This window comes from Hyperolius riggenbachi, chromosome 8 (assembly GCF_040937935.1).
Source record: "Hyperolius riggenbachi isolate aHypRig1 chromosome 8, aHypRig1.pri, whole genome shotgun sequence".
Taxonomy (NCBI): Eukaryota; Metazoa; Chordata; class Amphibia; order Anura; family Hyperoliidae; genus Hyperolius; species Hyperolius riggenbachi.
Window position 1 is genome coordinate 257,730,763 of NC_090653.1, and position 16,706 is coordinate 257,747,468.

At 45.0% G+C, this 16,706-nt stretch overlaps 1 protein-coding gene across 2 annotated transcripts in view; it reads right to left on the bottom strand.

The window, feature by feature from the left end:
- Positions 1-2,758: 2,758 nt before the first annotated feature.
- The window catches only part of CDK16 (cyclin dependent kinase 16), a 75,386-nt gene continuing 61,438 nt past the window's right edge, over positions 2,759-16,706 (bottom strand). For both annotated transcript variants that reach the window (XM_068248691.1, XM_068248690.1), the window contains 3 exons: positions 12,314-12,404; positions 8,105-8,176; positions 2,759-3,997 (listed from right to left, as the gene is read on the bottom strand). In XM_068248691.1, coding sequence (XP_068104792.1) covers positions 3,957-3,997; positions 8,105-8,176; positions 12,314-12,404 — 204 coding nt within the window. In that variant the 3' untranslated portion in view covers positions 2,759-3,956. The remainder of the gene's footprint in view (positions 3,998-8,104; positions 8,177-12,313; positions 12,405-16,706) is intronic.

Below are 16,706 nucleotides of genomic sequence, written 5' to 3' on the forward strand. Positions count from 1 at the left end.
ACAGTTCTCCTTTAAGAGCACACGATATACATTGATTAATCAACCTGATATTCTGACATAGGAGTGGAATGGGTTAAATTTGGTTGGATTTTCTTCTGATGTTTGGAGCTGTTGGGGTTTCTGTGCAATCTATCAGATGCCTCCAGAATGCACCAGCAGCTGTCATCCCTGCACACGATTCAAACCCTATTACCATTCACATGCAATGGGAGCGATTCTGGCTTGTGTGCAAATTTAATGCATTATGGAATCCAGGCTAATCGGAGTCAGCAGGGAGTGCATGTCATTGCCCCGCTCCTAAGCTGCATCCACTGCATTATTTTACTAAGATTAAATTATTCCCATTTTATCGACCATCTCTGTGGGTCACTTTTATGGTTGATATTAAAACATATGTCCTCATTACTTGGCAACTCCTTGTAAGGGTATTGTGGGAAGAAACAAACCCAACCTAAATTTATTTTTAAATTGCAACTTCACCTGGATCATATTCAAACACAGTGAGAGGAAAATGTTAACTAAAGTAATCATGAATTCCTCTACCCCCCCCCCCCCCAAAAAAAAAACCTTACCTCAGTAGTTGGATGGCATTCAAATAGTCCAGATCCTTCTCCAGCCCCACTGTTCCAGTAACTTCAGGTTTGCTTTTGATCCCATTCACACATAAAAAGCTCAAAACGCCGGCGATTAATGCGGAAAAATCACTGGACACTGCAGCGTTTTGGGAGCGATCGCTATTAGCGGTGCTAGGCATGCTGATCGCAAATCTCCAGCAAAACGTTGCATGTTACGTGTTTGCAGTTAACACTAACCGCAAACGCGGCGGTGAGAACACTGCCATAGGCTTATATGGACTAGTGGTTTTTAAAAACTGCTAGCGTTTTGTACTGAGCGGGAATCGCGTGATTACCGCTCAAGTGTGAATGGGGCCTTAAGGTTTTTTTTTTTTTTTTTAATGGACACCTGAAGGGAGAGAGATATGAAGGCTGCCATATTTATTTCCTTTTAAGCAATACCAGTTGCCTGGCTGTCCTGCTGATCCTCTGCCTCTAATACTTTTAGCCACAGACCCTGAACAAGCATGCAGCAGATCAGGTGTTTCTGACATTGGCAGATCTGATTGTAGACAGATTAGCTGCATGCATGTTTCTGGTGCGATTCACACACTACTGTAGACCAACAGCGCTGCCAGGCAACTGGTATTGTTTAAAAGAAAATAAAAAATGGCAGCCTCCATATTCATCTCACTTCAGTTGTCCTTTAAGGGAGAACTGTAGTTAGATGAATATGGAGGCTGCCATATTTATTTCCTTTTAAGCAATACCAGTTGCCTGGCAGCCCTTGTTGGCTGAAGTAGTGTCTGAATCGCACTAGAAACAACTAGAAACAAACATGCAGCTAATCTTGTCATATCTGTCAATTGTCAGAAAAACCTGATCTGCTGCATGCTTGTTCAGGGTCTATGGTTGAAAGCATTAGAGACACAGGGTCCACAGGATAGCCAGGTAACTGGTATTGCTTAAATGGAAAAATATGGCAGCCTCCACACACCTCTCTCTACAGTTCTCCTTTAAGAAGCACTTTAAAGAGCTTATTCAGCATAAATTCCACATTAATAGATAGTCATCTAATATGTTTTAACAGCCTGCCAGGTAATTTTTTCGAATCCCTCCAAGAGGGCCAGATTCTGGCGCATAGCCCCTCCCCCTCAAGATACAGAAAGAGCCATGCTGAGGATCCTCCTTAAAAGGAACCCAAGGTGAGGGACATATGGAGGCCGCCATATGCATTTGCTTTTACAAAATACCAGTTGTTTCTGATAAGATTAGCTGCATGCTTGTTCCTGGTATGATTCAGCCACTATTGCCTCCAAACAGATCAGCAGGACTGCCAGGCAACTGGTATCATTTACAGCAGACCTGAAATCAGAACATCTCAGCTCTAAAAGATAAGGCACAGCATAATAACCTTTAAAGAAAAAACATTTCTTTGTTACAGCTGATACAAATCCTGCAATTTGTCAACTTCCTGCTTTCATGGAAGCAGACATATTGTTGACACCCTGTATTTACAAATGAGCTCTCTGCCATGGCAGTCAGCTGACACAGCTGAGGGATCAAATTATAACTTGTGCTTAGTCACAGATGAGGGAATTAGGCTAAACTCTACATACATCTGAGGTGCATTTATATATGTTTTCCTTCTGTCCAGTGCAAGAGTCCAGGTCCAATTTAAAAGGAAATACATATGGCGGCCTCCATATACTCAAGAATTTTAAAGACGAGAAATCATTTTATCTATAACTAATCCAAACTTTCCTGGTGTCCCGTATTCTTAAGCCTGGTACACACCTCCAACGAGCCCCTCATATAACATGGAAGTAATAAAATTGTCCAATGATTGCCCAATTAAAATTGGATGTGTGTATGCACCTTTAGATCAATGACCTTTGTCACCTTCAAGCCTGGTACACACATCCAATTTTGATTAGCCAATATAACCACCTTCATGTATTATGAGGGCTAATAGTTGTCTGGCTTGATCTGTCAGTAGGATCGGGCAGACTACCAAATATCGGTCACTCGTTGTGCTACATTTTTTCTAATTATCCAAAGCGCGTCATGCAATCATTTCAAACAACTTATCTAGTGTTTGTAGAAAGGTTGAGTCTGTCTGGATAAGTACCACATCAATGTACACACTGACAGAGTTTCCCTTAAACGGTTAGGCCCACTGAAACACACAACGGAAGGCAGAGTTTGGTTTTCACGGTTTTTAATGGTTGTTCATACATCTGATATGTTGCAGGAAGAGGGTTTGGAGTCTTTGCCTCACTCCTCCCCTGGGATACAAACTAAAAGGTTTTCGCAATAGGGAGAGGGGTAGAGGGATCCGATGGACAATTATAAAACCATAGTCTTTCCTGGTCTGACATATCCTTTTCACATCTGGACTCCCGCTAAGCTTTGGTACCTGCACGCAGTTACTGGAGATCGTAGTAAACAACACCCTCTCGTGTAATACTGAGTAGACCTGCCTCAGGCACAGCCCCTGCTTCTTAATTCCTGAGAAAAAAATTTGACTTAACCACGGAGACCCATCTGTCGCCACAGTTAACATCGTTGAGGCCTTCACCCCACCAACAAAAAGGACGAGAGCAAGGAATCACCCACAATATAACTTACTCAAAAAGTAAACAAAGGTTTTACAAAAATAATAATAAGCCCTTTTCCACTCATGGCCTAGACCAGCCCTTTAAAAACTAAAATCGTAGCAAGAGCTCTCCTTCCAACTGTCCATGTTCCCCACCAGTCAACGGCAAAGAGTAGTATCCTCAAAAAAAATAATTCTATAAAGCCCTCCCCTGCTCACAGTGGACTGTACAGCTCCTGCAAGATGCCAGTTTTTGAAGACCAATTCCTTAAGAAGAATATTTGATTTTGCAACGCCAAGCATGGAGTTGTAATTTAAGCCAGCTCAATGGACAGACATTTGTTGTCCACCAAGGTCCAAAGGTTCTCATGTCATTTCAAGATCTAGTGTATGTTAAATCTCTGGGTAGGAAAACTAAGCACATACGAGAACTCCCCAAGAGCGAAGAAGGATAAAGAGAGGAGGGTCAACCAGGGAGAACGAGAGGCGATGCAGGAGGGCACGGTGCAACACACGGCAGGGAGTGTGGCCAAAAATAAAATTAGAGAGAAAAAAATTCCTCGGAGGAACAGCAGCAGATCGGCACAGAGTGTCCGCACGGCAACGGGAAAGATTATATGGGTACTGCAGGTGCCACATGCTGGCACGATCTAATATCCACAGTTTTTTTTTTTTATTAGTTTTTTTTAATTGTCCATCAACTGCGGGCACAAAGAGCAGTCCGTCGGGCTCCAGCCAGCCAAAGTCCATTTCCAGCTCGTAGGGTTTAACACTCTTCTGGTCGAAGATGACACTCCAAGCACTCATCCGAGAACGAGGCTGAGTCTACGTGACTGTATGTTAACTGTGCACACAAAAAAACAAAACAATGTAATTCCCTTACCATTGAGTTTTGAGAAAGATGTTAGATCAGGCAAGTCTTTCCTTATTTCACATATAACTGATGAAAGTGGAACGTGTACCCTCCCAACAAACCTCTGCTTTCCAAAGTCGGTGCTTTCCAAAGTTTGGAACTAGTGTGGTGAGTACTCAGGTTTCACTTTGTTAGAACATTTCACTTTGTTGTTGGACCTACAACTGGACTTGGGACATATTCTAACAAACACGTCAATTTTAGTTCCCAGATCATACTGAGCACCTGGGTGATTCTAAGTGCAGAAAACTTTTCAAACTAAGGGAGGTTTGTTAATTGCGTGGGCAACGTGTATTTACTTACCTACAAGGGTCTTCTCCGTATCCTCCCCTCGTCTGTATGGAAGCCTCCATCTTCTGCGGCCCTGGTGGCCACAATGCATGCCGGGCATAAGTTCATCGATACATCAATGGGAATTACATCTCCAGGCATGCACTGCGACCACCGGGGGCACCCTATATCGTTCTGCAGCACAGGGACAGAAAATGGGCGGGGGGGGGGGGGGGGCTACTGAGCAGCCCTACCTGCAGCACTCACACAATTAACAAACCTCCCTAAAGGTAGCCATACATCTAGCGATTTTGCATCAAGCAATTGACTTTATTGGGCGATCAACAACAGCGTGGCTGATGGGCTAGTGGCCCACACACTACAAGCGACATCCTATGCGATTCATCTTTCAGTAATCGATCTGGACGATGTTGTGCCTCCACGCTCTGGATCCAAAAATCGATTCTTTGTCGACTGAAGTCATGTGAACAGTAGGCAATTCCGTTACAATCAACCCATATGTTCCATCCTGCTCAATCAACGTGATTCACCCAGAGATGAGTCCGTTATTGTTGATGGCGCATACTGGAACACCCTCGACTCTCTTTATTCGATAAAATGATCAAATTGGTTGGTCGATCGGGCCACCAACTTGCTAGATGTATGGCCACTTTTAGGCTTGTGCGGGTGCACCACCAATGTTAGAGGGCGGGCCAGAGGACAGTGTGGAAAGCCACCGTAAGGATTTACTTTTTTTTTTTTTTTAACTTTGTGACACATCAGGTTCTGTTTAAGCTTCTACCCGAATTCCAACAACATACCTACCACCACCCAATACTTTTTTCCGAAGTTGGAAAAGAACAAGCTGGGGGTTGGGGTGAGCCTCACTACTTACCTACAAGGTGCTGCTCCTCTGGTTCCAGGCCCGTTCGGGATGTGCCATCTTCTTCGACCGGACACATCTGCTGCATTTTGTAGTTCCCAGGAATGTCTCTCACATGCCGCAATGCAGGTCAGCTGATGTAGAGCACAGGGTTGTATTTGCATCCACGGACTACATCTCACGGCACATCCCGTACAGGTCATAGACCAGAGGAGCAGCACCCTGTAGGTGGGTAGTGAGGTTCATGCCAACCCCTGGCACACATCAACCTCCTCCATTATGGGGAGGTTAATTGTATATAAAAAATAAGTTACGGTGCTCAATGCCCTTGAAGGGTTAGCGTGCCTTTGACCGTAAAGGACACACGAGGTGACATTATATGATGAGATAGACAAGTGTATGTACACTGCCAGGCACACACAAAAAATAGGCGTTCCTTTTTTTTTTTTTTTCTTTCTCTGTTTGACGGAGTTCAAAATAAGCTACGCAAGTGACAGTTTCTGTTTGGGTCAGACTGTACAGTAACCCTGTCTGATAAGGAATTACAACCATAAAACACTTTCCTAGCAGAAAATGGCTTATGAGAGCAGGAAAGAGCTAAAACAAAAGTCAATAGTTGATAGATTTTAGCTCTGGCATTTTTTTTAAAGTGAACCTAGTTGAAGGAAAAAAAAAAAAGACTAACTTACTTGGGGCGTCTACCAGACCCCCTGCAGTCACCATGTGCCTGCAATGTCACCAAGCGATCCTCCTGGCCCCTGAGCAACCCTCTGTCATTTGGATGCGTGGCCCTAGTCTGCGCAGCTCCTAATAGCACTCCCGTGGACGGGAGTAGTCTGCACATGCACAGTACGAAAAAATCTCTACTGTGCATGCTCAGAAGGTCGACTCGCCAGTTAACCAGTTGGAAAAGGGTCACTGCGGGGGACTGAAGGATCACTTAGTGACAGTGCAGGCACAGAGTGGCTGCAGGGAGCTGGTAGAAGCCCCAGAGGTAAGTTAAACTCGTTTGTTTTGTTTTTTTACCTCAGTTTAGGTTCCCTTTAATGAATGTGTCATTGAGCAGAGATAATGAAACAGTAAAAACCTAAAAAGTAGATTTAAAGGAAACATCCAAGCAGACCTAAAAATAAATAAATAAATAAATAAATAAAAAAAAATCCACTTACCTGGGGCTTCCTCCAGCCCCTGGCAGCCATCCTGTGCCCTCGCCACAGCTCCGGAGGCTCCCGGTCTTCTCCATTGGTGCAGCCGACCTCGCCAGGTCGGCGTCTTCTCCGCTCCATGGCGTGAGTCACGTGGTCCGACCGACATCATCAGGACGGTACTGTGCAGGCGCAGAACTACGGCGCCTGCGCAGTACAGTCCTGATGACGTCGGCTGGACCACGTGACTCACGCCATGGAGCGGAGAAGACGCCGACCCGGAACCCCACCTGGCGAGTTCGGGTTCTGCAGCAGAGAAGACCGGGCGCCTCTAGAGCTTTGGCGAGGGCACAGGATGGCTACCACGGGCTGAAGGAAGCCCCAGGTAAGTGGATCCTTTTTTTTTTTTTCATTTTGCTTGGACACTCACTTTAAATATAAAAAGTAGCTTTAAATATAAAAAAACAAACAAACAAAAAAAACCAGTGGGGTATTTAAAAAGGTAATTTTAGGAGAAGGAGGATAGATACAATCGTTAATCTCATCAGTTTATTTTCACCTCGGGTTTCCTTAAAAGAGAACCTGTACTAAAAAAAAAAAAAAAAAAAAAAAGCACTACGGGGATACTTGCCTCGGGAGGGGGAAGCCTCAGGGTCCCAATGAGGCTTGCCCGTCCTCTGTAGCTTCGGAGGAATACAGCGCTGGCTCCCCCGAAAACCTCCCCCGACAAGCGGTGATATATTTACCTCTCTGGGATCCAGTGCAGGCGCAGTAGCGGCTCTTCGTTCAGGCTAAGGCGGAAATAGCCAAACCGGGTCGTATCCGCTCAAAGAAAAGAACTCGCACCTGCGCGGTAGAGCGGATCCGATCGGGTTCAGCTATTTCCGTCTCAACCCGAACAGAGAGCCGCTAGGATGGCGGTAGGTAAATATTTACCTGGCCACAGTTCGGGGGGCTGCAGCACTGGATTGCCGGGACACCGGAGGAAGCCTCATTAGGATCCAGAGGCTTCCCCCTCCCGAGGTAAGTATCCCCCAGAGGGGTTTTTTACCATTACAGATTTTCTTTAAAGGGGCACTATGGCGAAGAATTGTAAAATGTAAATATGTGAAATAAAAAGTACGTTTTTTCCAGAGTAAAATGAGCCATACATTACTTTTCTCCTATGTTGCTGTCACTTACAGTAGGTAGTAGAAATCTGACAGAAGCGACAGGTTTTGGACTAGTCCATCTCTTCATAGGGGATTCTAAGGGATTTATTTATTTTCAAAAGCATTTAGTGAAGAGCAGTTGCTCTGTCCAACTGCCAAAAAAAAACTGTGCAGCGAGCAGGGAAGCTGGCCAGTATCATTGTTTAAATCCTTTTAGGGAATGTCTTTATAAAGAATAAAAGCCTTTCTGAGAATCCCCTATGAAGAGATGGACTAGTCCAAAATCTGTCACTTCTGTCAGATTTCTACTACCTACTGTAAGTGACAGCAACATAGGAGAGAAGTCATTTATGGCTCATTTTACACTGGAAATAACGTACTTCTTATTTGTATGCGTTTGTATATATTTTAAATTTTAAAATTTTTCACCATAGTGCCCCTTTAATGTCAGTTTAATAATCAGTTTGCATTTCAAGTTCAAATCAGTTTTGCCACCACAAACGTACCCCACTTTCCCATGCACTAGTATAGCTGAAAAACCAGACCAGTCAAAGGTTCATAAGCATTGGCTCAGTGGTTAGTCTGTTACCTGGGTCTGGGACTGGCCTGTGCTTGTTTTCTGGCTCCAGACTAATCTCTTTCAGTGCAAAGATGGAAGTAGCTGTAAAAAGAAAAAAAAATGTATTAGTTATGAAGCAGAAGGGAACTGATCATGACACACCTGTGTTAATCTGCAGACCAGATAAGGTCGTTTGGGTGTTATGATCTGCAGGACAGTAATAGACGCCAATGTAAAGTATCGGTAATCGGGTGCCCAGACAGCGAGTCTGGCGTGCAATGCAGATAGTAGCCGATTGGCTACTATGTAGGGTAGAATTGTTACAGCCAATAGTCTATAGGCAGCTGGTCGGCAACATATAGCAGTCATTTTGTTGCTAGGATTAATGTTAGGACAAGGGGAGTTTGATGTTAGGCACTGGGAGGAGGAGCTTCGTGTTGGGCATTAGAAGAGGGGGTAACGCCTGGTACACACTTTCGATTTTGATCAGCCAATGATTGGTCAGTTCTAAATGTAAAAAAAACATGGTTTGCACTAAATTTACATGCAAGACAGAATTATTAGCATCTGGCTGACCATTGCTACTGGTAACCCATCTGTCTGTTCCAACAGGTAATGCCCCGCCTCTTGTCCTCCCGTCCAGCTCTGCAGAAGTTTAAGTACCCTATTAATGGAATCCCATGGTGGGCCAGATTACCTCGTACTGAGTGCGCCGTTAGGACAGGGACCCACTAGGGCATTTTTGGCAGCGTTTTTAGATCGCCGGCGATTCCAAAAAACGCTGTTCCGATGTATTTAAATAGTGGGGAACCCACTATTCCGATTGTGATTAGGGTTAAAGCAGAACTGAAGATCATTTTAAAACAAACAAACGGTTTCACTTACCTGGGGCATCTGCAAGCCCCCAGCAGCCGACCTGTCCCGCGCCGGTCCTCCTCGATCCTCCGCTCCGTTTTTCGAATTGTAAGTCGAGGCCAGCGCAGGCCTGCCAAGCGTATCCGTTCTACGCGCTCCCGTCTGCAATAGCGCTATTGCAGACTGGAACGCGAAGAAGGATACGTGTGGCCAGAGCTGCACAGTGGCCTGGCAGCGAAACCGAAAGTAGCTGGCGACGGGAGAACGGAGGATCGTGTAGGACTGGCGCGGGCAAGATGGCTGCTGGGGGCTTGCAGAAGCCCCAGGTAAGTGAAACCATTTGTTTTAAAATGATCTTCAGTTCCACTTTAATAGCAATTGCAGCATTTTCAGTGTGTTTGCGCTCAATGCTATGTATAGAAACGCTGCAAAATTGCAGCAATTTGATCTTTAAATAAAGTTACCGTAATTATACTTACCGGGTATCCAGCTTTTGTCTGTAGCCCCACCTCCTAGCAGAAGAGGTCACAGGCGCTTCTCTGATTGGTTCTAGAGGAGCCCCTATGACCTCTTCCTTTAGGGGGTGGGGCAATGGACAGAAGCTGGACATCAGGACACCTGGTATGTATAATAAAGTTTATTTGAAAAAAAACTGAATCTCTAATGCATTAAATATTAGCAAAAATGCGGTCGCAATTGCCCTATGAAACCGCTGCACACAGCGCTGGCGCAATTTCAAAGCGCTGCAGTGGTTCCTAGTGGGTTCCAGCCCTTACTACTGATTGTTCTCAGGGTCTCCCCTGCTCCCAGTATCTGGTCCTCTTATCTCTGCAGCCTCCATGAATTTCCTGCAAGCGGCGCAGAGCCATTCTGAGCAGCACAGGTGCAATTCTAAATTGCGCGTTGCCTCTCGGGAGAAAAGGCATCTGACTGGAAGATCCCAGCGAATATGAAGAAGACGAGGATAACAAGCAGCGTCGGCACACTCAGGAGGAAGTAATCTGACGCACCACGGGCTTCATTCAGTCATTTTCATTTTGGATCAGGGGTACTTTAACGAGTTCAGGACCACAGGCTTAGGGCCCGTTTCCACTATCGCGAATCCGCATGCGTTGCCCGCATGCAGATTCGCCCAGCCAATACAAGTGGATGGGCCTGTTTCCACTTATCAGTTTTGCTGTGCATGTTTCTGTGCAGGATTTTTCTGCACGGCAGAGCCCTCAGAATTCGCTTGCGTGTGGCATGCAGGCGGATCGCACGCAATGTATTGAATAGAGAAATCGCGTGCGTTTTCCCCATGTGTTTTTTGTCGCGATTTCGCATAGGTACCCATGTTAATTCACACAGGCAGTGACATGGTTAAAGTCGCATTACCCTAACCTATGCAAAATTGCGGCAAAAACGCATGCGTAATCGCTCCCGCAAGCGATTTCGCCTGCGGTGATTCGCCATGATTCCGCAACGCACTAGTGGAAATGAGCCCTTAAACCCCCCTAGTGACCAGGCTATTTTTTACAATTTAGTGCTCTGCAGCTTTAAGGCCTCGCTGCAGAGCCGTACAACTCAGCACACAAGCGATTCCCCCCCCCGCGCGCGCCCTTTTCTGCCCACCAACAAAGCTTTCTGTCGGTGGGCTCTAATCGCTGCTGCCAGATTTATTTTTTTATTAATTTCTTATTTTTTTAATCATTAAAAATTGCTATTCTTTAAAAAAAAAAATTCTCCCCTCCCTCCCTTCCCCCGACAGCCAATCACGGCAATTCTCTCTCTTAGGGCTCGTTTCCACTAGTGCGGAATCGCCTGCATTCCACCGCGGACAAAATCGCATGCGGGTGCGATTCCGCATGCGTTTTTGCCGCGATTTCGCATGCGATTCCGCATAGGTAAGGCTGTATGCGATTTTAACCATGTCACTGCCTGAGTGAAATAACATTAATACATATGCGAAATCGCATGCGATTTCGCGTCAAAAAACGCATGGTCACCCCGCATGCGATTTCCCTATTAGTTACATTAGCGGCGATTCGCGCACATTCCTTCTGCACGCGAAATCTGACGGCCCTGCCGTGCAGATTTCTGCCGCACCAAAAAACGCTGCCGCAGCCGCACAAGTGGAAACAGCCCTATCCACTTACATTACCTATGCGAATCCGCGTGCAGTGCCCGCATGCGGATTCGCTATAGTGGAAACGAGCCCTGAGGCATCGGCCTATGAGAGGGGATCGCAATCGGAGCCTCTCCAGGGGACAGCCGAGTGGTATGGCTGTCCCCAGTACAGCGCTGCAGTAGATCGCAGCGCTGTACAATCCATCTAAAGGTGGCCACACACCATACAATTTTTTAAATATCTGTTCAATTTAAGAATTGCAATAAATTTTTCTGACTGATTGTAACATTTCAAAAATATGACCAATGTGCCACACACCGATGTTCAATTTTTTCCTCAATTATGATAAAAATGATTGGAAACTCAGAGAAAATTGCTAGGGTATGTATATGAATAAATTAACAATCCAACACAGACCGTACAATCTTTAGTAGAAATTGAAGAGAAATATCTGGCATTCCGGAACGATTTAAATCGGAAAAAAAAAAAAAACGGTCAAATGAAAAAAAAGCTTTCGATTTTTTTGAGAGATACAATCGTTTTTATTGAATTACTGTAAAATCGGATCATTTTATTGTATCGTGTGTGGCCACCTTAAGTCTGCTAGTGGCAATCGCAGCAGCAGCTTCAAATGGGGATGCGTGCGCAACAGCACTCCCGATCTCCGCCCACCACCCTTGACACCGATCGGCGTTAGGCGGTCCTGGGGCTGCCACCTTCCCGACGCCTATCGGTGTTAGGCTGTCGGAAAGGGGTTAATAAAGACATTTTAGAGGCCGGGGGGGGGGGGGGAATAATGGCACTTCCACAGATTTTGTTGTTTTGGCATTTCAGACTTCAAATTCAATTTCAAAGACGCTTGGCTTGTTATGAGTTACAAAAATATTCCGAGGTCATTTCAGAGCTGAGAATGAAAACTGAACAGACTAGAGAAGCTCATTTGGATTCTGTGAAAATGAAATCGGAAATCTGCGTAATCGGTAATCTGTAATGGTGGAAATCAGAATTTTAACGGAATCGGACATCGGCATTTTTGTCCATCCGTGGAACAAACTTTACAAACCGCGGGAGCAATTTTGACATTTGCAAGTTAATCCACCATTCATGGGATCAGCCCTGACTTCCTACATGTGAAAGTGAGTTTGTCCAAATTCCAGTGTACTTATTTTTGGAGCAAAAGAAACCAAAATGCCAAAATGCAACACCCGCATGGGAAACAATAAGCACAATTTTTTACTGTCCTAAAAAAAATGCAAATAAGACTGGACGGCCCTTACTGTCTGGTAGCTTATGAATTCGGTCGCCCAGTTCCTGGAAGTACGAGTGTTTCATGGCTTCATCCGCGGATATCCTTCTCCTTCCCTCCAACTGCAAAAGAGGAATCACAATTCTACATACATAGTTTGGTTGAAAAAAAGTACATCCATCAAATTCAACCAGGAAAAAAAACACCATCCTGAACCCGCACATATCCCAGTTGATCCAGAGGAAGGCGAAAAACCTTACAAGGCCTGAGCCAATAACCAATGACTCCAGATGGCAGTCAGATAAATCTCTGGATCAACTCTCCCAGGAATTATCTAGTAATTATAGCCGTGGATGCCCTTCAATGCAAGTAAAGCATCCAAGCCCGCTTGTTCACATCTAGGGAGTTTTCGGGTTTTTTTAAGCGCTTGTGCAATGATTCCCTATGAGAGAGTTCACATCTGAGCGGTTTGTTTCCGATCCGCTCACCAAAGCGCTGCCTGTACCATTTTCTGAGCGCTTTTGCTCAATAGAAGGTATACGGAAATCGCAAAGTGCTTGAAAAATCGCTTTGTATAGAGATTTCCCCAGCGCTTTCATGAATATGCGCTTTGAGTCCTATGGGAGAAAAGCGCTTTACAAATGTTATTGTATTGTATTGTATAATAAATACATTGTATTTATTCATTACCGGGTGAAAGTTCACTGACATCAGGAAGTGAAAAAACAAGTCGCTCTGCAAAAGCGCTTAGAAAATCGCTTTTCTAAGTGCAAAGTGCAGGGAAAAGCGGAGGAAAAACCCTTCATAAAACGCTCAGCCCTTGTGATAGCGCTGGCGATTTATAATGTGAACAAAGCCTGCATGCAGATACAGAGTTTGCCATAGCTACTTCCTGGGGTAAGTTATTCCAGATTTTAAACCACTCTTACTGGGAAGGACCCCTTTCTACATAGCAGATCATGTCCCCTGGTCTGTTGTACAACCCTAGGGGCAAAAAGCTCATCTGCCAAGCTTCTGTATTGCCCTCTTATGTACTTATGTACTTATGTACTCTCTCTCTCTCTCTCTCTCTCTCTCTCCCTCTTTTTTGCTTCTGTACATTAGTTAAGTCTAAGGGGAAATAAAGAAGCAAAAGAAAGACAACCCAGCATGCCCTGCAACTTCCTTTGTGCGGCAACGTACCAAATAAGAGTCAGGTAAACTGAGGAATGATCATTTATAAACAAGAAAAGTAATTGAGATTTTAACTTTTGGATTGCCTAGTTAGCATCCTTATTACTTGTTTACCAGATAAAAATAAAGAATTGAATTTTTTATTTTATGCCCAACAGTTACACTTTAACAAGGCATAACAAATTTAGAATTTTACAAAAATCATAAATCTTATTTAAAACCAAATAGAGTTAGCTGTGGCGCTCCACCTGTAACTAAGGCTGCAAGGAGAAATTATGGGGTTGCTCCGTCCCCACCGATTGTACAAATAAAGTTAGTTAATTCTCTGCGCCTGCTATTTAATTGAATTGACACTATTTAAAGTAGTAAAAGTAAGCACTTTTATTAAAAGTGCTTACTTTTACTACTTTAAATAGTGTCAATTCAATTAAATAGCAGGCGCAGAGAATTAACTAACTTTATAAATCTTATTTAATCAACACCACATTTTTGTTTTAGCTAATTAAAAGCAATAGTAAATGCTTGGAAATTGTTTAGAACCAATTATCATGTACTAGGATTAAATTATATATTTATCAAGGGGTACTTGTGATAATGTTTACTGTGCTGGGGGTTACTTGGTGACCTCACCAGAGTTTGAGAGAGAGAGAGAGAGAGAGAGAGAGAGAGAGAGAGAGAGAGAGAGAGAGAGAGAGAGAGAGAGACTACACACTCAGAAGTACAGTATGATGTTTTATACATTACTAGCCGACCCGCGGTGTAGCATACGCTGCATAAGGGGGTAGCGGGCAGGAAGGGGGTATTGGGCACAGGGTCGGACCCCCCCCTCCCTCACTTGAGTCCCCCATATACGCTCCCCCTCCAGCTTAAGCTCAGCAGAAGCCCCCTCCCTCACCTGGGTCCCCCATCTGCACTCCCCCTCCAGTTTAAGCTCAGCAGAAGCCACCGCTATTAGTAAGTTATTAGTTGGTTAAGGGCTCTGCCTCTGACACAGGAGACCAGGGTTCGAATCTCGGCTCTGCCTGTTCAGTAAGCCAGCACTAATTCAGTAGGAGACCTTTGGCAAGTCTCCCTTACACTGCTACTGCCAATAGAGCGCGCCCTAGTGGCTGCTGCTCTGCTCTGGCGCTTTGAGTCCGCAAGGAGAAAAGCGCAATATAAATGTTATTTGTCTTGTCTTTGTCTAGTAAGGGGCAGTGGGCGGGGGTGACTCACCTCTTCCACGTTCCAACGTGCGTTCCAATGCCGCCCACTGCATTGTTAGTGGACGGCACTGCAGGAAGTGACAACAGTGGAACGCACGCTGGAACGCGGAAGAGTTGAGTCCGACCCCCCTGCCCGCTGCTGTGCCCAATACCCCCTTCCTGCCCGCTACCCCCTCCAGCTCGGTGGCAAGTGTAGGACCACCCCTGGGGGCAGGGCGCTACTACTTCTTGCTTGGACCGGCCCCTTCTTCTTGCTTAGACCGGCCCTGGGGGCAGAGCGCTACTACTTCTTCTTCTTGCTTGAAGGTTGAGGCACTTACTCTATTATATATAGAGATTCCAGTAGCTTTGATAGTATTCTGACTTTTCTGCATTGTCCTATGGATGCATGCCCTTCACACAATACTCCAGACCTGCCAACTGGACAGAGAGTGGTGTTGGTCTGCTCCTCTACACTCAAAGCACCAACGGGGTTCTCCCTAATGGCTCCCTCTTATTTTGTGAAACTGTCAAACCCCCTCTTCTAATCCAGAGGCTGCACTCTAGTGTTATATGTGACAATCCGGTTGATTCATTGAGCTGCGCTGCTGTAGCAGCACGAGTTAAAAATCAGCAACGAGGGTTAAGAATTAGCATGTGCACGTTGTAGTGGCGCGCAGCGTGCGCGCCTAAGTTACACGCGCTCCTTTTATCTGCGCGTGATGTGAAGTAGCGCAACCATACTTCACTAGCGCGCCCTCTACAGCAATAATTAACCAAGATACTTCACTAACCCGGCCGCTACTATTTACCGGGGCGAAAAACTGTAAAATGTAAAATATGTGCAAACATATACAAATAAGAAGTACATTTTTTTCCAGAGTAAAATGAGTCATAAATTACTTTTCTCCTATGTTGCTGTCACTTACAGTAGGTAGTAGAAATCTGACAGAAGTGACAGGTTTTGGACTAGTCCATCTCTTCATAGGGGATTCTCAGGGATATATTTATTTTCAAAAGCACTTAGTGAATGGCAGTTGCTCTGTCCAACTGCCAAAAAACTGTGTAGCAAGCAGGGAAGCTGGCCAGCATCATTGTATAAATCCTTTTTAGGGAATATCTTTATAGAGAATAAAAGCCTTGCTGAGAATCCCCTATGAAGAGATGGACTACTAGTCCAAAACCTGTCACTTCTTTCAGATTTCTACTACCTACTGTAAGTGACAGCATTATAGGAGAAAAGTAATTTATGGCTCATTTTACCCTGGAAAAATGTACTTCTTGTTAAAATATGTTTGCACATATTTTAAATGTTACAGTTTTTCGCTGTAGTGCCCCTTTAAATGCAAACGTGCGTCCAGGAGCACACACCAGGCTCAAAGTCTTAAGTGTGTGCCAAGGTTCTCACCCTTGTACCAGAAGGGTCCACATGCAATCGTTCCTTAAAGGATTGGCACCAAACTGAAGATGTATTGTTAGCTCTTAGCTGTCCCCTTTCATCTGAAAACTACCATCCAAACGCCCCTACAGTGGCGAATACAAGGACGCATCACTCTCTCCCAATCACCGATGTGTAAACAGCGGCGAGACGCTGAGGCCGGTCACGTGACTTCAGTCACATGAACAGCATGAGAGCCAATCATCTGCATCCTATTTCGGCCAATAGGTGGTGGGTAGCCTCGGATGTCAGAGGCAGGGAGGCGTGCCCTTCACATATGGGAAGAGCGCTGCAGGCAGCAAGTAACCGCAGCACCCTCCCATAGCAACAAAGGTAAAAAAACCAACCCACGCCACACTCACATGCCTGTACCTGCTGCTTGTCATCTTTTTATGATGCAATAAAAGTTAAAGTGCTAACAATACATCTTCAGTGTGGTGCCGATCCTTTGAGGAACTGCTACTATTTAAATGACATAGTAGCGGCCAAGCTAGTGAAGTATCGCGGTCGTACAGCAGATGAAAGGAGCACCCGTCACTTAAATGTGCACACTGCGCACAACTATTGCACATACTGTAGCTGCTACAGCAGCGCAGCTTAATGAACCAACCTAAATGCCCTCTCTTGGT